The 27,360-nt window shown below is 33.1% G+C and overlaps 1 protein-coding gene across 1 annotated transcript in view; it reads right to left on the bottom strand.

Annotated features, from left to right (window-relative positions):
* The window catches only part of myo16 (myosin XVI), a 341,691-nt gene that overhangs the window by 146,722 nt on the left and 167,609 nt on the right, over positions 1–27,360 (bottom strand). Inside the window, exons 12-17 of the mRNA XM_073846062.1 lie at positions 22,295–22,360; positions 16,764–16,891; positions 9,991–10,096; positions 7,383–7,500; positions 7,070–7,217; positions 4,983–5,100 (exon numbers count right to left, since the gene is read on the bottom strand). Coding sequence (XP_073702163.1) covers positions 4,983–5,100; positions 7,070–7,217; positions 7,383–7,500; positions 9,991–10,096; positions 16,764–16,891; positions 22,295–22,360 — 684 coding nt within the window. The remainder of the gene's footprint in view (positions 1–4,982; positions 5,101–7,069; positions 7,218–7,382; positions 7,501–9,990; positions 10,097–16,763; positions 16,892–22,294; positions 22,361–27,360) is intronic.

Here is a 27,360-nt window from a genome sequence, read left to right as displayed (position 1 = left end):
AAGAGAAGTTGGAGCGCAGGCTGTCCCCTTCGACTCTCAAAGTGTATGTCGCCGCTATTGCCGCACATCACGATGCAGTGGATGGATCATCCCTAGGTAAGCACCCTCTGGTCGTGAGATTCCTCAGAGGCGCTAGGAGGATCAATCCTCCCAGACCGCGCCTCGTACCCTCTTGGGACCTCTCCGTCGCCCTCCAGGGCCTGCGGGGACCTCCCTTCGAGCCCCTCGCCTCAGTTGAGCTTAAGTTTCTGTCATTGAAGACAGCGCTCCTGACTGCGTTGGCCTCCATCAAGAGGGTGGGGGATCTGCAAGCTTTCTCTGTCGACGAAGCGTGCCTGGAGTTCGGGCCCGGCGATTCTCACGTCATCCTGAGACCCCGGCCCGGCTATGTGCCCAAGGTTCCCACCACGCCTTTCCGCGATCAGGTGGTGAACCTGCAAGCTCTGCCCTTGGAGGAGGCAGACCCAGCTATAGCATCGTTGTGTCCAGTCCGTGCTCTGCGCACTTACGTAGACCGCACTCGGCACTTCAGACGCACTGAGCAGCTCTTTGTCTGCTTCGGAGGTCAGCAGAAAGGGAATGCTGTCTCCAAACAGAGGTTGGCGCATTGGGTGGTAGAAGCCATCTCCCTGTCTTACTTGTATCAGGGAGAGCCTTGCCCCTTAGGCTTGCATGCCCACTCCACATGGAGTGTTGCATCTTCCTACGCGTTGGCACATGGCGCCTCATTAGCGGACATCTGCAGAGCTGCCGGCTGGGCGACACCAAATACCTTTGCCAGGTTTTACAACCTTCGCTTAGAGGCCGTGTCCTCCCGAGTTCTGACAGGTGACCGGGAGGACGGCTAGTGTCGGCTTGCTGCGCCATTCCCACGTGGATCCGTGCGCTATCTCCCAGTCTGTTCCCTCCGGCGAACCTGGGTCCTCCATGCCCCTCAGTCCGGGCTAGACGCGGAGTAGCTCTTGACTGTGCTCCTGCCGGGTCTCCTTCGCCCCGCAGGTTGTGGCTATTTTTCTCTATATTTTTTCCAGGGGTCAACCAGAAGGCCTCTGTTTCCCTCGTATATCCCTAAAACCCCCTTATGGATATATTGAATTTCTTATTTTCACATGGACAGAATTCATGTCTCCGCCCCCCCAACCCCTGCTTCAGTTTCTGGCATCCCTGGGGACCCCCCTTCTCGGGCCCCAGGGCGTTGGGAAGGTTACGTTAACGTCCGCCTGTTGACACGTCCGCCTGCCGGCACGTGGTCGTTGCGTAACGCGGCGCAGGGACGTGGCTTGTTCCATAGGGTCAGTTCCCATGTAACGTCGAAGTGATTCGACTGAAGGGGAACGTCTAGGTTACGTAGGTAACCCTCGTTCCCTGAAGGAGGGAACGGAGACGTTACATCCCCTGCCACGTCCCTGTCGTCGCGCTGACGCCGGCTCAACCCGGCTCCTCAGCGAAGAACCTGTCTGACTGGCGCATGACGTCGCCTTTTATACCCGTATGTACGGGGCGTGGCGCATCATGCAAATGCCACTCGCCAATTTTCATTGGCCTTTTGTATAAGGCTCAGATATGATTGGATTCTAAGCGAATTCCCATGTAACGTCTCCGTTCCCTCCTTCAGGGAACGAGGGTTACCTACGTAACCTAGACGTTTTCATTTATCCAGCTGTAGTAATTTGTGCTTGTATTTTATTTTAATTTTTTTCTATTTCTATTTATTTATTTATTTAAATTCTTTTTTTTGGTTAGTTGCTAAGTAAAGTTTTCCATTAAATACTTATATTTTATTTGAGCTCAACGAAAATAATTTTAATAGTATTTATTTATATTTTGAATTTGCTTTTATTTTAATATTTCACTTTTGAATGAGAAGGTGTGTCCAAACTTTTGGTCTGTACTGTATATATTTGAAATGTAGTCTAATATTGTGTTAGTTTTTTATTATTATTAATAATTAGTATAAATATTTCTACTTTATATTTTTTTTCTTTTAATTTATATTTTAGTTTATTCCAGTGAGTTGTCAAGGCACTATTTATAATTGTCTGGTTTTAATTTGAATCTAAGCTTTACTAACTTGTGTCTGTATTTTATTATTAATTTTTATATTTTTACTTGGAATAAATTTATTTCTACAGTTCAAGTTGTTTAACTACTTATTTTATATTGGTTAGACACTAAGAAAACATTTGAAGTTTTCAATTTAATACATATACTTTATTTTAGCTCAATTCTTTTAAATTGTATTTATTAATATTTTGAATTTGATTTAATTTTTATATTTTTTTGTGTTTTTTATTTAATTGTAGTATTCATTTTACGTGTTTTTGTCATTTTTATTAATTAGTATAAATGTTTCTACCTTTTTTTTTTTCAATTTTGTTTTGATTAATTTCAGTACTTAATTTGTTCCAGTTAGTTGGCAAAGCAACATTTATAATTTTGTATTATTATTTTTATTTTAATCTAAGCTAAGTTGTATTCATTTTGTGTTTTTGTAATTTTTATTTACTAGTATAAATATTTATACTTGTTTCAATTAAAATGTGAGTAATTTTAGTACTTTTATTATTATGTCATATTATTTAATCTAAGCTGTAGTAATTTGTGCTTGTATTTTATTTTAAATTTTATATATGTCTTCTTAGATTTAATTTATTTCTACAGTTTAAGTCGTTTTAGTACTTATTTTAATTCAGTGAGTCACTAAGGAAACTTCTGAAGCTTTTCATATAATACTTATATATTATTTTAGCTCAACGGAAACCATTTTTAATAGTATATATATATATATATATATATATATATATATATATATATATTACCATTTTGAATTTAATTATATTTTTATTTTTTTATTTTAATTGTAGTATTTATTTTGTGTGTTTTTGTAGTTTTTATTCATTAGTGTAAATACTTCTACTTTAACTTTTTTCAGTTTAAATTTGATTTCAGTACTTATTTTATTCCAGTTAGTTGCCAAAGCAACATTTATAATTTTCTGTTTTCATTTAAATTTGAATCTAAGATGTAGTAATTTGTGCATGTATTTTATTTTATTGTTTTAATATTTCTACTTAGATTTAATTTATTTCTACAGTTTAAGTCGTTTCAGTACTTCATTTTGTTTTAAGTTTTTTTATATAATACATAACGAAAAAAATATAATTTTATTTATTATTTCAGTTTTTTTATTTTATTTTATTTGTAGTCTTAGTTGTACTCATTTTAGATGTTTTTGTATTTTATATTAATTTGTATAAATATTTATACTATAATTAAAATTAAGTAATATAGCTAAATGAAAAACATTTTTAATAGTATTTATTAACATTTTGAATTTGCTTTTATTTTTATGTTTTCAGTTTTTATTGTAGTCTTTTTCATTTAATATTTATATTTTATATTAGCTCAATGAAAACAATTTGTAATAATATTTATTAATATTTAGAATATTTAGTTTTTATTTTATTTGTAGTGTTTTTTTGTGTAATTTGAGCTTGTTTTTTTATTATTCTTTTAATATTTTCACTTAGATTTAATTTATTTCTGCCATTTATTTGCTTATTTGCTCATATTTTTAGTTTTTCGTCTGTTTGTTTGTGTTTAATTGTATTTATTTTATGCGTTTTAGTCATTCTTAGTACTCCTTTATTATACTTGTATTTATTTTTTCATTTATTTATTTTTTAGTCATTTCAGTACTTATTTTATTCCAGTCAGTAGCAAAGGCAACATTTATAAATTTCTACATTGTTCAAATGTTTCATCTGATATTTAATTTATTACATTAATTTCAATTAAGGGGATAACTTTTGCTTTAATTTTTTTTTTAAATAATCTTCATAAAATTCTAAAACTTAAAAAACATTAAAAAAACGCTAAAACTCCAACATTTAAGTTGCACGCTGAAATCATATCCGCCTCTGCAATATTTCTTTTTAAACATACAGAATTAGAATCTTAAGAATCAATGAAAACAAATGCTTACTTAACTTTATATATAGTGTCATTAAAATAAAATAGCTGAAAACAAGTGCTGTCAATTACAGCATTAAACACAGAGGGTGAATATTGAATATTGTGTTGGACATTACACCATCTTTTTTTTTTTACTCAAATGTAAAAATATTGAGAACCACTGTGTAAAAGAAAGAGATAAGCAAGTTACTTTTTTTAAGATACTCAGCAGGCATTGAGTGTGAATGTACAGTAAAAAACAGAGGCAGATCTACATTCAGCGGTGTGCAAGACTGTGTGTTATGTTAATGTGTGTGAGGGTCATCGAGGGTCCTGCTGCACTGATGGGATGAGAGAACAATCCTCCTTTAATGAAGCAGATTTACAGGTTCCCGGTAGGATTAGAACACACTGTCTGACTGGAGGTCAGGAGTGTGTGAGAGTGTCAACCAAGCACACAAACACCCTCCACAGTAACAAAATGTACAAGTTCTACCATAAGGGTGTGCGTGTGTTTGTGCAAACATCTACATAGTACATAGTGGACACCATGTCAAATACTAGTGTTCCATTGTGAACATACTCTTCAAGTCGTTACCTAATTATAACAACATAACACACAGGTTGACAGGTTAGAGTGGCCTCAGGCCGAAAGCCAGTCTGAGTAGTGTATTTTTATAGTCTCCAGACATACTGTAATGAGTTATAATGTGTAAACCTACATAAATCAGAACAACATGTCTGAAGTGGCTGCCAAAGCCAGAGGCATACCAGCTCCCCGTCTCTCTGTGCTACACATGTGAGTCACCTAAAACCAGAACGTCTTTGCTTACTTGAGACGAGACAGCTCGGATTGGACTAAATCGGTGTCTGGATCAGGGTTATTATAGTTTACTGTAACTAAAACTCAAGCCTATGTGATTACGCTTTAAGCTTGAAATGCAGAGAAATAGTTTGAAAAGAAAGAGTTTATTTGTATTTGTGCAAGTCTAGATTTTTAACGCATGTGTTATCGAGCATGTGTGTACCAGTCTGTTGAAGCCGAGGGCACGCAGAGCTTGTTTAAGGGCTGAGAGCTTCTCTCTGCTTTGAGGACATGTGGTTGCAACTGCAGGAGTTTCACCGGGAGCCGCTGTGCTCATACACCTGAAAACAAACAAACAAACAAACACACACACACAAGAGACATGATTAGTGTGATTTAAGATTAGAGATGATTTAGATTTTATGCTGGTAGTGCAATCTGGACGTGAGTATTTGCTGTGGGAGTGCTAAGTGAAGTTTGAGATGTGCTAAGTGTCACTGACATAATCGCAAATTCAAGTCAAAGAAAAGTGAATGTTCAATTTTTAATGATAACCTTCCATTTACCCTTATGTGAGATTTGCTGAGGATGTTTGGGGTCACAGAGAGTTTAGGGTTAAACAAGTTTAAAACTGGCATCTGACGTCATCCAGTATTAAGGTTTTCAAAGTAAGCTCTGGGTAGTTCAAATTTGATTTTATTTTTTTCATTTCTATTTGCAAATTTAAAGGTTTATTTAAAATATATGAATATTTTATATAATGAAATTAGTTTAGTTGGAAACACTTACTGACAGTGTTTGTATAAAATAAAATAAAATAAAATAAAATAAAATGAAATGAAAAATATTTACTTAATTTAATTAAATTAATTAAACCTTATTGTCAATGTTTGTGAACTAAACAAAAATATTTACTGTAAAATAAAACAAATAAAAAAAATTCATTAAATTAAAAATTAAAAAATAATCTTTACTGTAAAATAAAATAACTAAACTGTGAACTAAACAAAAAAACTGTACTTAAATAAAATAAAATAAAACCTTATTGGCAATGTTTGTGAACTAAACAAAAATCTTTACTTAAATAAAATAAAATAATACAAAAAATACAAAATAAAATAAAATTAAACTTTATTAGCAATATTTATATTTATTAGCAATATAATAAACAAAAATCTTTACTGTAAAATAAAATAAAATAAAATAAAACCTTATTGGCAATGTTTGTGAACTAAACAAAATCTTTACTGTAAAATAAAATAAAATAAAATAAAATAAAATAAAACCTTATTGGCAATGTTTGTGAACTAAACAAAATATTTTACTGTAAAAAAAAAAAAAAATTAGGGTCTTTACTGAAAATGAATAGAAATAAAATGAAATGAACCCTCATTGGCAATGTTTGTGAACTAAACAAAAATCTTTACTTAAATAAAATAAAATACAAAATAATACAAAATAAAATAAAATTAAATTAAACCTTATTATCAATGTTTGTGAACTAAACAAAAATCTTTACTTAAATAAAATAAAATACAAAATAATACAAAATAAAATAAAATTAAATTAAACCTTATTATCAATGTTTGTGAACTAAACAAAAATCTTTACTGTAAAATAAAATAAAATAAAATAAAACCTTATTGTCAATGTTTGTGAACTAAACAAAAATCTTTACTTAAATAAAACAAAATAAAAGTAAATAAAATTAAACCTTATTAGACATGTTTGTGAACTAAACAAAAATCTTTACTTAAATAAAATAAAATAAAATAAAACCTTATTGGCAATGTTTGTGAACTAAACAAAATCGTTCACTGTAAAATAAAATAAAATAAAATCTAAACAATTTTTAGGGTCTTTACTGAAAATGAATAGAAGTAAAATGAAATGAACCCTCATTGGCAATGTTTGTGAACCAAATAAAAATCTACTGAAATAAATAAATAAATAAAATAAAAGAACACCTTATAGACAATGTTAATGAACTAAACAAACATTTTTACTGTCAATAACATAAAATAGCAAGATAAAATAAAATTAACCCTAATTAGCAATATTTGTGAACTAAACAAAAGTCTTTACTGGAAATGAAATGAAATAAACCCTTATTGGCAATGTTTGTGAACTAAACAAACATTCCTAAAATAAAATAGAATAAAGCCTTATTCGTGATATGTTTGAATTAATAATAAAGTAAAATAAAATATGTATTTTTCTATGGCTACAGGCTATGTTTTTATAAGGGAGGTCTTGGAAAACAGGTTAAATACAGAATGATATAACATGCCTGTCCACATTGCATGTTACCTGTGGGCTAGGACATTGTTTAGATATAGATTACTCTTCTCCTCTGCTGAAAGCCCCTCAGCCATCAAATAGAAGATGTTAAAGTTCTGCTGATGCTGTGGGGCGCAGATGACCCTCGATTTCTCCAGCATGTAAGTGTACAGACGGCCTAAAACACAAACACAGTGAGAGAACAGTTGATGAGCCATAAGTAGAGCAATGGCTCCCTCTATAGGTGAAAGATGGTAGAGAAGAATTCCCCTCTACTGAGAGCTTACAGCATATTTAAGCAGCATTATGAATAATCAAAGTGAAACAAGAGCAGTGTAAGTACCTCTTAGTAAAGTCTTTCTCTTCTCACAGTACTGCAGTGAGATCAGCTTGATGAAACGGCTCGCTGAGGAGTTCATCTGAGTCTTGGCATGACCAAACGCTTCCAAGATCACATTCACCTGCAAACATGACACAAGAAAGAATGAAGAAGTGATTACGAAACAATCAGAGATTCCCATGTGGACTAGTGAGGGTGTACTCTAGTGAGCAGCCTACCTAGATAGCATTTTAAAGAATTCAGAGACAGACAGTAAAGACCGCACAAAAAAAAAAAAAAAACTTTTAAGTGTATATATATACATATATTAGGGTATATAAAAGTTTATCAAAGATTTGGGATATTTATTTAAATTAAAAAAAAAAAAAATCTTTCTTTTTTTAATTTATACATTTTTAATTATTTTTTAATTTATGAATATATGAATTTCTTTATTTATTTAACATCTCTTAAGCTTTCCTTTTTTAAGATACATAAAAGTTTATCAAATGTTTGGACCATTTATTTATTTTAAATTTTGTATATGATTTTATGATTTATTTTTTGATTATTTATTTATAAAAGTGTGGAATAATTATTTATTTTCATTTTTAATTACATTTATTATTATTATTATTATTATTATTATTTCTTTTTGCATTTTAAGTCTCTTAAGTTTTCCTTTTTTAAGATACATAAAAGTTTGTCAAATGCTTGGACTAACAACTTTATTTATTTTCATTTTTAAAATGATTTAATCTATCATCATTATTATTTTATCTATTTATTTATTTACTTATTTTACATTTTATGTCTCTTAAGCTTTTATTTTTTTTAAATATATAAAATTATGTCAAAAAATTTGGACTAATAACTTTATTTTCATTTTTTTCATTTATTAATGTTATTTGGTTTTTTTTACATTATACGTCTCAAGCTTTCCTTTTCAAGATATATAAAAGTTTGTCAAAAGTCTAAAATAATTATTTCTTTATTTTCATTCTTTTTAATTATATATATATATATATATTAGAGTTGTCCTGTTTTAAGATGTATAAAAGTGTGTCAAAAGTTTGAAATAATAATAATAATAATAATAATAATAATAATTATTATTATTATTATTATTATTAATTTTATGTCTCCTAAGTTTCATTTTTTTAAATATATATAAAAGTTCGTCATACGTTCAAAATAATTAAATTTTTTATGATTTTTATTTACTATTATTACAAATTTTTATTAATTGATTGATTGATTGATTACATTTTATGTCTCTAAAGCTTTCCTTTTTTAGATATATAAAAGTTTAGAATAATTATTTATTCATTTTAATTGATTTTTAATATAATTTATCTATTTTTACTTGTTACATCTCTTATGCTCAACAAGGCATAATTTACTACAAAAAAAACGATTTAAAAAAACTTTTCTATTTGAACAGAATGTTTTTTTCCCTGCTTAATATTTTTTCGAAAACCATAATATACTACTATTCAAAGTGTGAAGCAATAAAAAATAAATTAATACTGTTCAATGAACTTTTTCTTCAAAGAATCTTTACAAAAATTTATCACAGTTTATACAAAAATATTATGCAGCAAACAAACAGTTTTTAAGATCGATAATAAGAACCATTATCAATATTTGAGCACCATTAATAATTTAGCAGTATTTCATATTAGAATGATTTCTGAAGGATCATATGACACTAAAGACTGGAGTAATGGCTGCTAAAAATGTATAGAAATATAAAAATGTATAGAAATATCTAGAATGTTTGTTGTTTGTTTGTCGTTTTTGATAAACATAAAAAAGAAAGAATTTCAAACCTTTGACTGGCAGTACTTATTCCAACAAATATATTAGAATCCAGCTCATTACACAAATGACAACTACTCAGAGCATTTGACATTTTTCTCCACCAGGTGGCGATAAGCAACTATTCATAAACTCTACTCGTTAGGAGACAAGATACAGAAGGCTGATGTGTGTATTGCTTCATCTTGTGTTGAGAGCACACACACACACACACACACACACACACACACACACACACACACACACACACACACACACACACACACACACACACACATATTCATGTGTAATAATATCAGCCATTGCTCCTGGCCATTAAACAGCTTCAGTGGTTTCTGTTTGTGGATATGTCTTTAGCTAACAAGAAATGGCTCTTTCCTTGAGATTCAACCATAAGCACAATCCGCCCTCAGGCTTTTGGATAGTCATTCAAAGCATCTAATTCTCTCATGAATGAGCAAATACCAGCTGTTTGAGGCTATCATGACTCTGAAGGATAAGTTGAGTAACTGAAAGCACATAAACACCTCCAGGGGTTCAGAGAACAGAACACAATGACTGCATGCAACACAATCACTTCAGGAAACAGCATAGGAACTGCTCAGCAACTATAGATTTAAACCATTTATTTATTTATTTATTGACTGACTGATTGTATGTATTCATGCATGTATGTTGGTTGGGACCTAAGTGATTTTGATTCCAAGAAGCAGAAGTATTTAATGTAAAATGAGATTACAGATGTTTGTTACTGTCAGGCGGCAGATGTATGTTGTGTGATATGAACAGATAGACAGATAGGCAGACTTACATGCTTCATTCGTGGCTCTAAAGCGAAGCCTTTGGGACTCGAGCGAGCAGCCAGGTGTTTCAGGATGTGCTTACAGGCCACAGACTTCCCAGAACCACTCTCTCCACTAGACAGAGAGAACAAGAAAGTGAGAGAAAATAAATAAGTGGATCTTAATTAAATTAAAAAGCATATATTAAAGGCAGCACAGCATATAATTAATTACTAAAAATTACACTGACACTAACTTTATTTACAAACAAAAGTGTGTTTTTCCAAAGAAAATAGTAACATTGTGAAATATGATTACAATATTACCATAACTGTTGTATTTGAATATATTTCGACATGTAATTTATTCCTGTGAAGTAAATGTTTACTCAAAGTTTCAGTGACATGATTCTTTCTCAGAAACTATTGTAATATGCCGATTTGCTGATTATTATCAATGTAGAAAAGAGATGTGTTTTTTTGTTTGTTTGTCATGTTTTGTTTTTTTAGAAACGGTAATTGTAATTATATGGTAAATATACACTGCCATTCAAAAATGTGATAATTTATTAGAAAAAAAAATACAGAATACAAGTAATATTATGAAATATTATTGCAATTTAAAATAACAATTTCTATTTTAATACACTTTAAAACTGAATTTATTTCTGTAATGCAAAGCTGAATTTTCAGCATCATTATTCCAGTCTTCATTGTCACATGATCCTTCAGAAATCATTCTAATATGCTGATATATTATTAATGTTGGAAACAATTGTGCTGCTTATATTTTTTGGAACCTGTGATATCAGGATTCTTTAATGAATAAAAAGTTAAAAGGAACAGCATTTATTCCAAATAAAAAATCATTTTTAACAATACAAATTTTTACCACCATTTTTTATCAATTTAACGCATCCTTGCTGAAAAAAAGTATTGATTTCTTTCAAAGAACCCCAAATTTCACCCCGAATTTTTAACATTATTTTATATTGTTACAAAATTTTATATTTTAAATAAATTATGTTAATTTAAATATTTTATTCATTAAAGAATCCTGGAAAAAGTATCAATAAACATTAAGCAGCACAACTGTTTCCAACATTGACAATAAATCATCATATTGAATAAATTCTGAAGGATCATATGACACTGAAGACTGGAGTAATCATGCTGAAAATTCAGCTTTGCATCACAGGAATAAATTCTATTTTAAAGTATATTAAAATAGAAAAAAAAAAATGTGTGTGTGTGTGTGTGTGTGTGTGTGTGTATATATTAAAATAAAATTAAAAATATTAAAACAAGAAAATAATTTTGACTATTGATTTAAGAATTTTTTTGATATTTTGGCTGGGAACAAGGCAAAAAATCTAAGTGAGAAAAGCATGTTTTGCTGTGTAACAATATTAATATACTGTTGAATGCATTGCATAATTTTTTGCATAAAGTAATGAGAATTGTTTGGTAAAATATTGCTTGTTAAATTTGACATGAAAACAGCATTGAATGGTGCTTTTTCCCCTGGCAAAGTGAGACATGGAGATGTTTGTGACAGATTCACCCAGAGAGAGCAGCTTGAAAACTCTCAAAATTGCCTATAAAAGTTTCTCTGTCAATGTCTTTTTCAAAGACCGTCCCCTGTGAATGTGTGCTCCTGTCAGCCTGATTTACGTTTACCAATGGGAGATCTTACAGTAGGTCAGGGAGCCGTTTGGCTCTTCTCCACATCACTCCATCGTATGAGACGACACAGTCAGCCTACAGCAATATACCATCAAAAACCTCATGTCTCAAGACTAAAGATCTCTCTCCTCTGCCTGGCCTGCAGGCATCTTTCTACTAAGCATGTATCTGACCAGAATCATCCAGGAAGACATATCTGTTATATCTTCAGTTATCCCAATACACTACTTAGGGATTTGTTGAAGCCACCTGTTCTTCTCTTTTATTCAGAAGACACTTTTCTCCACAGTATCTATACCATACCATACTGCCTCTGTGCTTCTGCTTTAGTTACATAGTGCAGTTTGTTATCTGTATTCAAGTAATCTTTTCACAAATCGACTATGGCTATTTTTTACTTCTGTCGGCCACCTACATCATCATAACTGAAACAGAAGCTCATCCGTGACTGATCTGGAACAATGCACTATTACATCAATTCTAGCAAACAACAGATGCCACAATTGCAACTGATTCCAAACAAGTTTATCATTGGAACATTGTTAAGCTAAAGTCCGTTATCAAACTGAAAATTGTTTCCCTCAACCACAGTGTAATATTATACAGTTGAGGTCAAAAGTGTACATTCCCCTTTCAGAATCTGCAAAATGTCAATTATTGTATTAAAATAAAAGCGATCATACAAAATGCATGCATGTTTACATATAGTACACAAGAGGAAATAATAGTTGAATTTATAAAAACGACCCCATTCAAAAGTTTACATCTCCTTGATTCTTAATACTGTGTTGTTACCTGAATGATCCACAGCTGTGTTTTTTGTTTAGTGATAGTTGTTCATGAGTCCCTCGTTTGTCCTGAACAGTTCAACTGCCTGCTGTTCTTCAGAAAAATCCTTCAAATTCCAAATTCTTTGGGTTTTCAGCATTTTTATGTATTTAAACCCTTTCCAACAATGACTTTAAGATTTTAAGATCCATCTTTTCACACTGAGGACAACTGAAAGACTCATTTGCAACTATTACAGAAGGTTTAAACGCTCACTGATGCTTTTAGGAGTAAACATGATGCATTAAGAGCTGGGGGTAAAAACTTTTGGAATTTGAACATCAAGGTAAATTTAACCTATTTGTCAACTGGGAAACAGGTAAGTATCTTATGTAGCTTCTGAAGGGCAGTACTAAAGAAGATATTTAGGCAAAATAAGAAACATTTAAACATCATCTTTCTGTTTCAAAAGTTTTCACCCCGGCTCTTAATGCATTGTTTTTCCTTCTGAAGCATCAGTGAGCGTTTGAACCTTCTGTAATAGCTGCATATGAGTCCCTCAGTTGTCCTCAGTGTGAAAAAATGGATCTCAAAATCTTATAGTCATTGTTGAAAAGGATTCAAAATACAAAAAAATGCTGGAAAATTAAAGAATTTGTGGGACCTGAATTACTTTTCTGAAGAACAGCGGACAGTTTAACTGTTCAGGACAAACAAGAGACTCATGAACAACTATCGCTAAAAAAATCACAGCTGTGAATCCTTCAGGTGGATAAATTAAGTGTATGTAAACTTTTGAACAGGATTATTTTGTGTTATTATCTATTATATGTAAACATTTTTATGTGAAATATCTTATTTTTTGTCAGTACTAAATAAACCCATAGTAGATCTATACAGGTGGAGTTGGGGAGGTAGAGGGTTTCAGAGGAGCTCTACAAAGGGCTGAGAAACGATCAAGTGAATGCTAATCATGCAGCCATTTAAATGTAAAACAGCAAGCTCATTGGCTGCATATACAACATGAACCAATCAGCTTGTACCAAGTAGTTTAACGCTGTGAATATCATCAGCTTGCATTAACGATCCATCAGCCTGCGCCATCTATTTTCATGACAGAACTTTGCATCAATAAGTTACAAACAACTTCCATGTTAAATAAATGCTGTTCTTCTGACTTTTCTATTCATGAAAGATTCTTAAAATGATTGTTATTCACCAATGATAATAATAAAAATTATTTACCACAAAATATTAGAATGTTTTTAAAATAGATTAAATAGCACACAATATTAGGCAACATCATGCACATTTGTGATGCCTTAAATGCTTTAAAAAGTCTAGGTAAGTAGGTTTTAGAAGGGTTAGCGAGCTACAACAGCTTTTTCAAAGCTGTTAATGATTTGCAATATCATTTTTTAAAAATATGTTTTCCACTAGTATATTTACAAGGCGTTATTCCACACTACGGCTCAACAGCTAACAAGGACGTAAATCTGGTCTCGTTACTGCCATACATCCCATTTCATATTCTTGACGACGTACAGTAACTTTATTAATTACTCCACTGTACAATGTTACGACCTCTTAAAATGAGCCATAAAGCACAGTCAAACAGCTCACAGTGATAACTAGCGTCTCTACGCACAATGTGAAGAGCCTGAATCCTTACAGAGACCCGCGAGAGAGCGTGAATGGAAGAAAAGCAGTCTGAGCAGATGGTTTTTAAAGGTCATTTGGCCTCCCACTAATCATTTTCTGGAGGGTCTGATGCTTTTTCTTCCCGTTTTTTTGGAAATCCATTTTGGGTTTGTAATTGGACTCAAGGCCACAATGCATTCCTCAGCCAGTTGCGAGTAGGTGTTTGTGTGTGTGTTTGTGAAATAGCATCTTACCACTTTTGTTTCCCTGGTTCTGTAGTCACTAGAGCATGGCGGCAGTGATCTGCCCTCACCTGCGAAAACGAGTGTATGTGTCTCTGTGTGTGTGTTGGTGTGATGGATAGCCCACGCAGAGAGGGCATTAAAGTAGCTGTCAGATCCTCTCTGGCTCAGCGAAACCGGGATCGGGCCAGCAGAGGAGCATCAGAATGTGAAACAGGACTTAATTGCAATCAGAGATGACCGGAGTGCAAAGCAGGACACAGAGCGGGCTACACCGCTGCCCCTGCATCCATTAATCTCGCTGAGAGCTTTTAACAGGTTTGGATTTACACCGTCCCTGGCACATTTGTCTCGGTGACAGCGTTTAGTGAGAACCGCTCGGGTGATGCCGTAGTCGCTATTACCCAAATATGGGAGAAGGCATTTCTAACACAACCTCATTTGAACCTCTCCATCAGCATGGGGTCACTTACTGAGCTTGCAGAAAGCTATTACCAAACTACAAGCTGGTTCATCAATGACAGAAGGTAGAAAATGTCCAGTGGACTGCATTTGGGAGCATCTGGACATGTGTTCTTGGGTATTTACCTTTCAACCAATGAATTTTCATTATTATTATTATTATTATTATTATTATTATTACCACTACTACTAATTGATTTATTATTTTTACAGTCATTTGTATTAGCAGGACAAGGAAAGATATTAAAAAAAAAGTAAATAACTATTTATTTATTTATTTGTTTGTTTGTTTGTCATTCATTTGTGATTGCAGGATAACGAAAGATATATAAAAAAAAAAAACATTTATTTTGTATATTCATTCATACATTCACTAATTTGCAATTACAGGATAAGAAAAGGTTAAAATAAAATAAAAAAATAAATAAAATAAAATAGTTTTTTCTATCATTTGTGATTGCAGGATAAGAAAAGGTATAAAATAATAATAAAATACATACTAAAGACATCTTATTATTTATTTATTTACCTACAGTCATTTCTGATTGCAGGATAAGGAAAGGCATAAAATAAAAGCACAAAATAAACACTTTATTTATGTTTTAGTCATTTGGGACTGCAGGATAAGGAAGGGTATACAATAAAATAACTTTATTTACGTATTTATATTTTTTCAGTCATTTGTGATTGCAGGATTAGGTATAAATAAAGTAATAAAAATAACTATTTATTAATTTATTTATTTATTGATCAGTCATTTGTGATTGCAGGATAAGGAGAAATTTGAAAAAATAAAAATAAAAACATTTATTATTTATTACTATTTTATTTATTTATTTATTTATTTATGTATTTATTTATTTATTTATTTATCAATCAGTCATTTGTTATTGAGGATATAGAACAATATCAAATAAAATTAAATACAAAATAAAATAAAATGAAAACACTTTATTATTTATTTATTTACAGTTATTCATAATTGTAGGATAAGGAAAGGTATAAAAATAAATAAACACTACTTTTTTTGTCATTTGTGATTGCATGATAAGGAAATATACTTTATTTTTAATAAAATAAAATAAAAAACTCTTTACAATAATGGTTCCATTTGTTAAAAATAGTTAACTACATCAGTTAACATTAACAAATAAATAAAACTAAAAAATAGTTCATTAAATCATTTTTAAACCTTTAATTTTTAATATTTAATGATACATTATTGAAATCATACGTTTTATATGGTAATACATTTTTTTTTTATTTAGACCAAAGTTAACATGAATTATTAAATACTGTAACAAATGTATGATTCATTGTTAGTGAATAAACGTTGGGACCTTACAGTAAAGTGTTACCAATAAAATATTTGTTTTTATTTATTTATTTATTTTTTCATTTTAAGTTTATTAAATATGCAGACACATTTAAAATGCCAAAAAATACAGTAACATAAAATAGCCAGATATTTCTGTAATTATTATTATTTTTTTAATCTAAGAAAGCTTTTATGAAATGCACAATTTTCTGTTCTCAATTATCCACATTTTCAGATGCCCCAAAGTTTAACACTGTATTTGAGATGTTTTGCTCATTCATCCATTGTACAAGACTAAATCCCATGGCTTTTGACTTCCTAACTCAGCACATCAAATATCACACAGTGGAGGTGGCCCCTGTTGTGAACTGGGCCAGAACTGTCAGACTGAAGCAGTGATAAAGCCGCACAAGTGAATATCATCTTATTTTAGAGCCTCATGACAGTTTAAGGCCAACAGTTTTAGGACATGCGTTTTTTTAGTCATCGTGATTTAGAGCATAACAGGGCATCCACCTCAAGGGGAAATCACCACCATCCTACTGATAAAGCCAACCTAATGTAAGACTCTTATTGCTTTTATATATTCTGGATCGAGAAAATACTACTGACTGAGCAAATAAAACATGAAAATGTGAAGGATGAATGACAAGTGCGGCAGTGTTATGCATGACAGTGGGCGGCACCTGATGATGAAACACTGTGGGCGTCTCTCCTGCAGCATCATGTGATAGGCGCGCTCAGCTGAAGAGAAGATATGAGGCGGGAGAGAGGAACATAGACGACCGCTGGAGCTCAGATACAACTGACTGACCTGAGAGACAGAAAGAGAAACATTATTACACATTTACATAACACTGCTAATTTCCCATGACCTGTGCAATTCCTTACAGTGTTTGTATTGATATTCTTCAAGCTCTCTGCTCAGGATTAGTTCGAAACCTCTGCGCATAAGCTCCTGAAGTTAATTAAGCCTAAAGCAATTAACATAAAGCCTCTTTAAACACCCTTTAGACATTTAAAACTTTATTTTGTAGACTATTTCAGGTCTTATATCTTAGCTGTGCTATGTTTTTACCTTATCAACAGCAATGATGTCATTGTGATATGATTATCATTAATTAGTCTTTATTCTTACATTTATTTGCATACTAAAGTGATTGGTCTTGTCCTGGTTTATTTATTTAAACATTTAACATTTAAACATCAGCTTTCTCTACAGTGATTAGATACTTTGGTCCAGGTGACTGAAAACAACATGCTGAGCAATGTGGCTTTCATGCAAATTTAATTAAAATAACATCAAAAACAAAAAAGCAGGAAATGATACACTAAACTACGGTGACGCATTGCTGCCACACACTTATTTTTTCCCCACTCAGCTATGTCGTTAAAACGACATCTTTTCTCGTAATAACGAGATCTTTTCTCGTTAAAGCGACATCTTTTCTCGTAATAACAAGATTTTTTCTCGTAATAACGAGATCTTTTCTCGTAAAAACGACATCTTTTCTCGTAAAAACGACATCTTTTCTCGTAATAACGAGATCTTTTCTCGTTAAAACAATATCTTTTCTCGTAATAACGAGATCTTTTTTCATAAAAACAACATCTTTTCTCGTAATAACGAGATCTTTTCTCGTAAAAAAGACATCTTTTCTCGTAATAACGAGATCTTTTCTCGTTAAAACAATATCTTTTCTCGTAATAACGAGATCTTTTCTCGTTAAAACAATATCTTTTCTCGTAATAACGAGATCTTTTCTCATAAAAACGACATCTTTTCTCGTAATAACGAGATCTTTTCTCGTTAAAACGACATCTTTTCTCGTAATAACGAGATCTTTTCTCGTTAAAGCGACATCTTTTCTCATAATAACGAGATGTTTTCTCGTTAAAACGACATCTTTTCTCGTAATAACGAGATCTTTTCTCGTAAAACGCCATCTTTTCTCGTAATAACGAGATCTTTTCTCATAAAAACCACATCTTTTCTCGTAATAACGAGATCTTTTCTCGTTAAAACGACATCTTTTCTCGTAATAACAAGATCTTTTCTCGTAAAAACGACATCTTTTCTCATAATAACGAGATGTTTTCTCGTTAAAACGACATCTTTTCTCGTAATAACGAGATCTTTTCTCGTAAAAACGACATCTTTTCTCGTTAAAACGACATCTTTTCTCGTAATAACGAGATCTTTTCTCTTAAAACGCCATCTTTTCTCGTAATAACGAGATCTTTTCTCGTAAAAACGAGATCTTTTATCGTAAAAAACAACATCTTTTCTCATAAAAACGACATCTTTTCTCGTAATCACGACATATTATGTCATAAAAACGTTTTGATGTTCCTGTTACAGATGATATGATTATATTATGTGAGCGAGCTAAGCGTTTGTCCACGCTGCCTTCGCCACAGTCCTGACCTAAAGGAGGATGCACGCTGCCGAAGTTATATAGAAATAGACTGTTTTAATCATTTTAATGTAATGTTTTCAATTGTAGCGTCATGTTTATTTGGATTAATCTCCAATCTGTCTACAATAACTGCCCTCAGACCCAGAGGATTTAAGATGATCATATCAAAACTGTTATTTCTGTATAATCGACTTGCTTGGAATATTATTTGGATGAATAAAGTTGGATTTTACAGAACATTTAAATACTAACAGAAATAAATAAAAGAAAAATGACATACAGTTTGATCGTGTTATGATGATGATGATTTTGTTCTGTTTAAAAAATGAAAAATAAACAAAGACAGATTTTTTTTGTATTTTGTATTTATTTTTTTGTTCATGAAAAGAGTGCTTATGCTTTAATATTTGTGCATGAGCGGCCCTGAAATGCCACTTTTCAACTCAGCCTGTCTACTGTCTATCCTATCATGCAGAATACATGTTCGTCTGATGTACCGCTCTGCAAATTAGTCACAATAACGTTTCTTTGCAAGTCTCATATAAGCGCAACACTGCATTAATCGGGTCAGCGGCGACAGCGCGATTACATACAGAGGAAAGAAATATAAATGTCTGCTTTATTTTATGTACTTCCACAATAACAACTAAACGTTACAAATTGCTTTTGTAAAAATACAGGGTGTGCTGTCGCACCTTATGTATAGGCAGCTTGAAAAATTACTTAAAAAAAACAAAAACAAAATTGTATTTATTCAATTCGTATAAATCCAATAAGATGTAGTGTACAGTCTTTCCCGTGTGAGTTCATTATCTGTAGCCTACCATTGTGCTTACACATAACCCAGAACAACAACCCGATGCGCGGCTTGATTTTGAAGATATAATTTTACATGTAGGCTATATATATATATATATATATATATATACATGTGAAATCATAATAAAGAATATAATATATATAATATAAGAATATATAAATATATATTTAGATCTAAATTCGGTGTGAGGCTAAAAGCCCAAAACATAAAATATATCCTCACACAGCAGGAATACAACTCCTGCAACACTGCATATTTAGCGTCTGGCTATATTTCTAGGTGTTAGAAACAGAAAGGTTATGCGCGTTAGAACATGTGTGACATGCGGAGTAAGCTGAATTTTAGCCTAATTTGGGAAAAAAGGCTAATGCTGAGATCTCATTACCCTTTACCACTGAGACTCAACACATATACTGTACACATAAGCTGTATGACAGAGGCATAGAGGACACAGGAAGGACAGAGGAAGAGTGAGTGAGACACAAGCTGTGTATGAATCAAGGAAATTGTCGCCTTAACAGGCACAAAAAATATGAACAAAAAATATGAAAAAAAATAAAATAAAAATATGAACACAAAACCAAACAAAACAATCCAACAAAAAAATAATTTGAGTCAAACAACACAAAACAAATGCACACACAAAACTAAACCAAACAAAATGCAAAAACACAGATAAAACAAAAAACAAATATTTAAAAGAAACAAAACAAAAACTTTATACAAAACACAAACAAAAGTAAATAAAGATTAAATAAAACACAAAAACCAAAACATAAACGTTTGACAGAAATAAAACATTAAAATAAAGACCACAACAAAAATAAATAAGCACATAACCAAAACAAAGTAAAAAATAAAAACTGAAACCAAACAACCAAACAAAAATTTAAAAGAAACAACAAACACAACAAAAAAACACATACACACACAAAAAATACACGAAAGAAAAATTCAAACAAAAACATTAAATAAAACACAAAAGCAAAACAAAAGACATTTAAAATAAACAAAACAAAAAAGAGACCAAATAAAACAATCAGACAAAACAACAAAGAAAGAAAATCAAACATCACAAAAAAACAAACCAAAAAACACTAAATTAAACCAAATGCAAAAACACAGATAAAACAAGCAAAAAAGTAAATAAAAATAAATAAAACACAAAAACAATTTAACATTTAAAAGAAACAAAACATTAAAATAAAGACCACAACACAAAAAACTAACACACAACCAAAACTAAATAAAACCACACCAGAAACAGAAACCAAACTTTACAAATTAAAACAAGAAACAACAAACACAACAAAAAACAAAAACAAAGAAACACAAGTATACACACACAAACAAAATAAAGACAAAACCAACCCAAACAAAAAGAAAAAAACACAGAAAATACAAAAATAAAAATTTAAAAGAAACAAAACAGAAAATTCTAACAAAGCAAAAACCAAAAAAATAAACAAAAACAAATATAAAAACACAAACAAATAAAAAACATCCAAAACAAACAAAACTATAAAACACACACAAAAGAAACCGAACAAACATTTAAAAGAAACAACAAAACAAGCAAATAAAAATTAAACAATTTTAAAGAAACAAAACAAAAAGAAATAAACATACAGTATACACACAAAAAAACACAAAACCAAACCAAAGAAAAAAACAGCTAAAACAAAACAAAAACATTTAAAAGAAACAAAATACAAAAACAAAACAAAATTAAATAAAACAAAAACAAAAGAAAACAAAGGCAAAATTTAAAAGAAACAAAACAATTAAATAAAAACCACAACACAGAGAATTTACAAACACAATACAAAGAAAAAAACACAAAAACAAACCAAACAAAAAGACAGATAAAACAAAAAACAAACATTTAAAAAAAAGAATCAAAACTCAAACCAACCAAAATTAAATAAAACACACAAAACAAGACAAAAAAAATGTAAAAGGAAACAAGACATTAAAATAAAGGCCACAACAACAACAAAACAAGAATTAAACAAAACAAAACAAACACACACAAACAAACCTTTACTGTGGAGATTTTTTAATCTTTCACTTTTATTGTGGTTAAAAAGTTTTAGCCCCCAGTTACTATGATTGACAGGAAATTAGCCCAGCAGAAGCACTTGGACAGTTTGGAGGGACAAGACGGAAGTTTTGTACTAAAGGACAGGGATGGATATACAGACCCTGGATTAAAGTTTATGATAAAGGGGGTCAGGTGATGTAACATGAGCATGATGGTGGTCTGATCACCATCACATATGTCCTTCTCTCTCAATGCATCATTCTCACTCTAAGCCTCAATCTGGGGGACACAGTGAAGAAATCATGCCTGAAATGAGTCTCTGATGCAGGGGGCCGACAGGGGACAGACGCCCCAACGGACCGACTGCATATCATTTATAAAGTGTGTGTGTGTGTGTGTGTCCGTTTCATCTACTCCTCTGCTCTCCTTCACGTGCCAGTAAAGCGTTACGGTGGACAGATGGTCATCTTGTCATCTTTTATTTTTCTTAGCGGCGGGCAGCACATGCTGTGAGTCCCTGATGAGTGTGCTCTCATCAACTCTGCCTTTCGGTGGACAGCCAGCTGTATCAGAGGGGACGGCAGTCGGGCTGGACGGACGCTAAACTTGAGAACCTCTAATAACCCGAAGGAAGATACCGAAATAAACTGAGGAAGGAGGAGCGGAGATCTTATGGGTAGATGAAGAGGGCACAGGAAGCGCGCGCTGTATGTTGAATAGGCTATCACTGTCAGGAAGGACATGAATAATTTATCAAGAGATCAAGTCCTGTTTGAATTGAAGGTGCTGCGCTGTGCTTACAGAGTGTGAACTAGAGAATGGCTTAAAATGAGTAGATAGACAGATGAATGCTCTAAATCATACTGCCGATGAATTAAACATTAATTTAATAAACAACAACAAAAGCAACATAAAATGTGTCTCTGTACTTACCAGATTAGAATAGATGGGCAGGTCCTTATAAGGGTTAATGAGGAGAAGAATGTGTCCAATGTAGGTCTGAAAAGACAAGAAAAAAAAAAAAAAAAGTCAGTCAAAGATACACTGGTCTCCTTTAAAATATTGTCTTGTTTATCGGGTTGGTAAAATTAGAGCGTTCCAAAATGAACTAATCACTGTTTTTAAATGTAAGGAAGAAATTTTGAGGATGTTGGTAACCAAACAATTCTTAATACTATGTTGTTGTTGTTTTTTTTTGTGAAAGTTGTTCATGAGTCCCTTGATTGTCCTGGACAGTTAAACTGTCTTCTGTTCTTCAGAAAAATCCTTCAGGTCCCAAAGATTCTTTGGTTTTTCAGCATTTTTGTGTCTTTGAAGCCTTTCCAACAATGCCTGTATGATTTTGAGATCCATCTTTTCACACTGAGGACAACTGAGGGACTCATATGCAACTACTACAAAAGGTTCAAACGCTCACTGATGCTCCAGAAGGAAACACGATGCATTGAGAGCCAGGGGGTGAAATTGAACTTATTTTGTCTTCTGGGAAACATGTAAGTATCTTCTGCAGCTTCTGAAGGGCAGTACTAAATAAAAAATACAAAATAAAATAAGAAAAATGTAGGCTACACATCTTCATTCTGTTCAAAAGTTTTCACCCCCAGCTCTTAATGAATTATATTCCTTTCTGGAGCTTCAGTGAGCATTTGAACCTTCTGTAATAGTTGAATATGAGTCTCTCAGTTGTCCTCAGTGTGAAAATTATGGATCTTAAAATCTTATAGTCATTGTTGGAAAGGGTTCAAATACACAAAAACGCTGAAAAACCAAAGTGGGACCTGAAGACCTTTGCACTTTAAAAAAATAAATACAACCTCACGCTGAGTCAATCACGTTTATACACTGCCTTCGAAACTTTCGTCCATCATTTTAAAAAAAATTAGATCGGGTTAATTTTTTTTTGCATTTTCACATCAGTATCAAGCATTTTGAGAGGTGTTTTGACAATTCTGAGCCATCTAAAGTTCTGTGTGTGACGAATTTTGACGAATACGGAAAAACATATGCAAAAATGTAAGACTTGATTTACAGCATCATTACTCCAGTCTTCAGTGTCACATGATGAAGATGCTGATTTGCTGCAAGAAACACTTCTTGCTATTATCAATGCTGAATTCAAGTCTGTCCCCAAACTTTTAAACAGTATTGCATGTCTATAAAATGAAGGTAGAAGGTAGAAGTTCTGACTACAAAGCATGTCTCTACTATTTGTGGCCAAGTTCTTCTTCCTTGCCAATTATTGCGACATCAGCTATTTCAGATAAACTCACACTTAAACACCCCATAATAATTCCTCCTGCAGCTGCAGCACAATGGCTCTCATGAGCCCTGAGGGTATCAGTACAGGCCAACTGCTAATTTATCTCTCAAGAGGGTCAACTGCACCAGCCTCAATCCTTGCTCCTGGTCAGATTACTCTATTACAAACCCTGTTATCACTAAGACGACAGCAATGCCTCCTGGGAGTAGAGGACTAGGTTGCTGTTGTGTTATACTAGCGTGCTCTCAATAACACCCTGAAGGTCAGTAACCTTTTAATGTCAGTTTCACAAATCATCAGATGAATACTGACATACTCGCATAGGTGGACTCTCGGTTTTTCAGAGAATAAACATGTTTGACCCATTTGACTCAAGACTTGCGAAAACTAAGATCAGCGAGCACTCTTTAGAGGTACTAGTTCCTATTAAAGAAGAATATGTCTACATCTAGAGGTGAATGAACTAACATCACAAGACTGGACTTCTGATCTGCTGAGGGAAACATGGATCAATCCCATTTTATAAAGTGGACGTCTGGCATCTCTCACGTTTTCCATCTCTAGCTAAACGATCAGTAACCATCACCATCTCGATCCATCATTGCCGTAATGACAGACATCATTAGACCCCATTACAGTGCAACACAAAAGGCCCCATCTCAGCTCTCTCCCTCCATATTGGCCTCAGTAGGGAGACTTCATTATGCCCCATTGTAAAGTGTGGGAATTGCAGCGGCCATTAAGCATAGATTTGGCTCCGGTCACGAACGAGCACAGTGTGTAGTCGACTGCCGGGCATTACTGTCCGCGTGCAGCCATGAACCGCAGGCCTGCTCAAACGATCCACGGTGAGGAGGGAGATGAATATAGAGATGGATTTATTCCTGTAATCGTATTCTCATTGATTTAAAAGAAAAGATAACTCTCCTTTAGAAAAGAATAACAGACATGCAAGAATGGATGCTCTTCTGAATAGTCGAATTGGTGAAATAAAAGCATTCAGTGTGCCATATCATACAGAAGCATGTGTAAAGTGCTTGATTTTTAATTTCAAGTGTAATGTTACTCAATAATACATTTTAGTTAACTATAAATGCTTGTCAGTACATTCGACCGTACACTTTAACCATTTTTCAAAGACAATAGATTTATGGAATGACATAAAATCCTACCAACGTGGGTCCAGAAAGACTTAAAGGGACATTTCACCCAAAAAAGAAAATTACTCCATGATTTACTCACCCTAAAGCCATCCTAAGTGTATATGACTTTTTTTTTTTTCCGGACAAATGCAATCAGAGTTATATAAAAAATGTCCTGGGTCTTCCAAGCTTTATTATGGCAGTGAATGGCTGGTGAGATTTTTAAGTCCAAAAAAGTGGATCCATCCATCATAAAAAGTACTCCACACAGCTCTGGAGGGTTAATAAAGGCCATCTGAAGCGAATCAATGTGTTTTTGTAAGACAAATATTCATATTTAAAACTTAATACTGTCATATAAAACTAAACTACCATTGTTTGGAGCAAGTATACACTGTACTCTACTGTATATAGACTTGGGTGGAAAAAAAATTAAATGCTAAAATAATGTACAATATAGCCGTTTAAAAATAAATAGCACTAATGGCATTGACAGTATCCATGGCGGCACAGATAGAATGAAGAATAACTGAGTTATTACAGCTGTAGAATTACTTTATGTTACTTTAAAAAAAGTAATTAGTTACAGTTACTAGTTAATTCTCACAAATAGTAACAGAGTTAGTAACTGAGTTACATCATTATAAAAGTAACTAATTACAAGGGAAAGTAACTATTGTGTTATTTAAAAAAAATATATATAATCAAATATGACTAATAACTTGGATGCCCCCAATAATAAATACATTAAATGAATAAAACATTGTACACTAATCTACACTATTTTAATATTGCTGTGGGACAATGTGAGAGATACCACGTTATTGGGGTCGAACATGAAAAACATTCTACGGCAACACTGTTAAACCCTCTGAGGTCGAAGACTGCACCAGTGTGGTCTATCTCATTTTTTTCTTGATGACCATGAAAAATACTACAAATACTCAGTCATTTTTGATCGTACAGGTAAGAATAAGTTATCATTTGAAACTGCAAAGGGTCTGCTTTTATGTATGTACAGTCATAATGACAACAAAACGATTTGCTTTTGTAAAATAAAGTAAATAAACAGTGCGCTCTCTGCCGTCTCAGTCTCTGTTACCTCTCTTCACAGACAACTAAATAAAACAACCTAAAACTCAGCAAATACCTGCATTACAGACATGAAGTCACGCAGAAAACTAATTTTCTCTGATAAAGTAATCCGTATGATGCGCAAGCTCCAGTGGTTCCTGTCTAAACTCATCATCTCTAATCACGCCCACGAGTGGCCCCGCTTTTTAAATGTTCAAATGTTTTAAACATTCATGTGAGTCGCACGGACATGTAAGTAAACACCCACATCACCTCTGTAAACAAACATGAACATTCATCAAGATCATCTCGGCTACTTTTTGTTTCTGGAAGAAGACAGGCTGATAGGAATAAGGCAGAATTTAATGCAACACAATGCGATGTTATAGATGGCTGAGAGTGCCTACTTGGAGGAAAACTGCTTCAGTGAGCTAAATTTTAGTAACGCCACATTTTATTTTCAGTAACGGTAATGCCGTTGTAAGGGGTAAACAGTGATTTGTTTGATTACTCGTTATTGAAAAAAGTAATGCCGTTAGTAACACCGTTTATTTCTAACACCAATATTCCCATCACTGATCAAGACATACAGTCGTGGCCAAAAGTTTTGAGAATGACACAAATATTAGTTTTCACAAAGTTTGCTGCTCAACTGCTTTTAGATCTTTGTTTCAGTTGTTTCTGTGATGTACTGAAATATAATTACAAGCGCTTCATACGTTTCAAAGGCTTTTATCGACAATTACATGACATTTATGCAAAGAGTCAGTATTTGCAGTGTTGGCCCTTCTTTTTCAGGACCTCTGCAATTCGACTGGGCATGCTCTCAATCAACTTCTGGGCCAAATCCTGACTGATAGCAACCCATTCTTTCATAATCACTTCTCGGAGTTTGTCAGAATTAGTGGGTTTTTGTTTGTCCACCCGCCTCTTGAGGATTGACCACAAGTTTTAAGATCTGGGGAGTTTCCAAGCCTTGGACCCAAAATGTCAACGTTTTGGTCCCCGAGCCACTTAGTTATCACTTTTGCCTTATGGCACGGTGCTCCATCGTGCTGGAAAATGCATTGTTCTTCACCAAACTGTTGTTGGATTGTTGGAAGAAGTTGCTGTTGGAGGGTGTTTTGGTACCATTCTTTATTCATGGCTGTGTTTTTGGGCAAAATTGTGAGTGAGCCCACTCCCTTGGATGAGACGCAACCCCACACATGAATGGTCTCAGGAAGCTTTACTGTTGGCATGACACAGGAATGATGGTAGCGCTCACCTTTTCTTCTCCGGACAAGCCTTTTTCCAGATGCCCCAAACAATCGGAAAGAGGCTTCATCAGAGAATATGACTTTGCCCCAGTCCTCAGCAGTCCATTCGCCATACTTTTTGCAGAAGATCAATTTGTCCCTGATGTTTTTTTTTTGGAGAGAAGTGGCTTCTTTGCTGCCCTTCTTGACACCAGGCCATCTTCCAAAAGTCTTGGCCTCACTGTGCGTGCAGATGCGCTCACACCTGCCTGCTGCCATTCCTGA

Source organism: Garra rufa, chromosome 8 (genome assembly GCF_049309525.1).
Source record: "Garra rufa chromosome 8, GarRuf1.0, whole genome shotgun sequence".
NCBI classification, from domain to species: Eukaryota; Metazoa; Chordata; class Actinopteri; order Cypriniformes; family Cyprinidae; genus Garra; species Garra rufa.
Note: the sequence above shows the minus strand (reverse complement) of the source record. Positions and strands in the feature narration are given on the sequence as shown.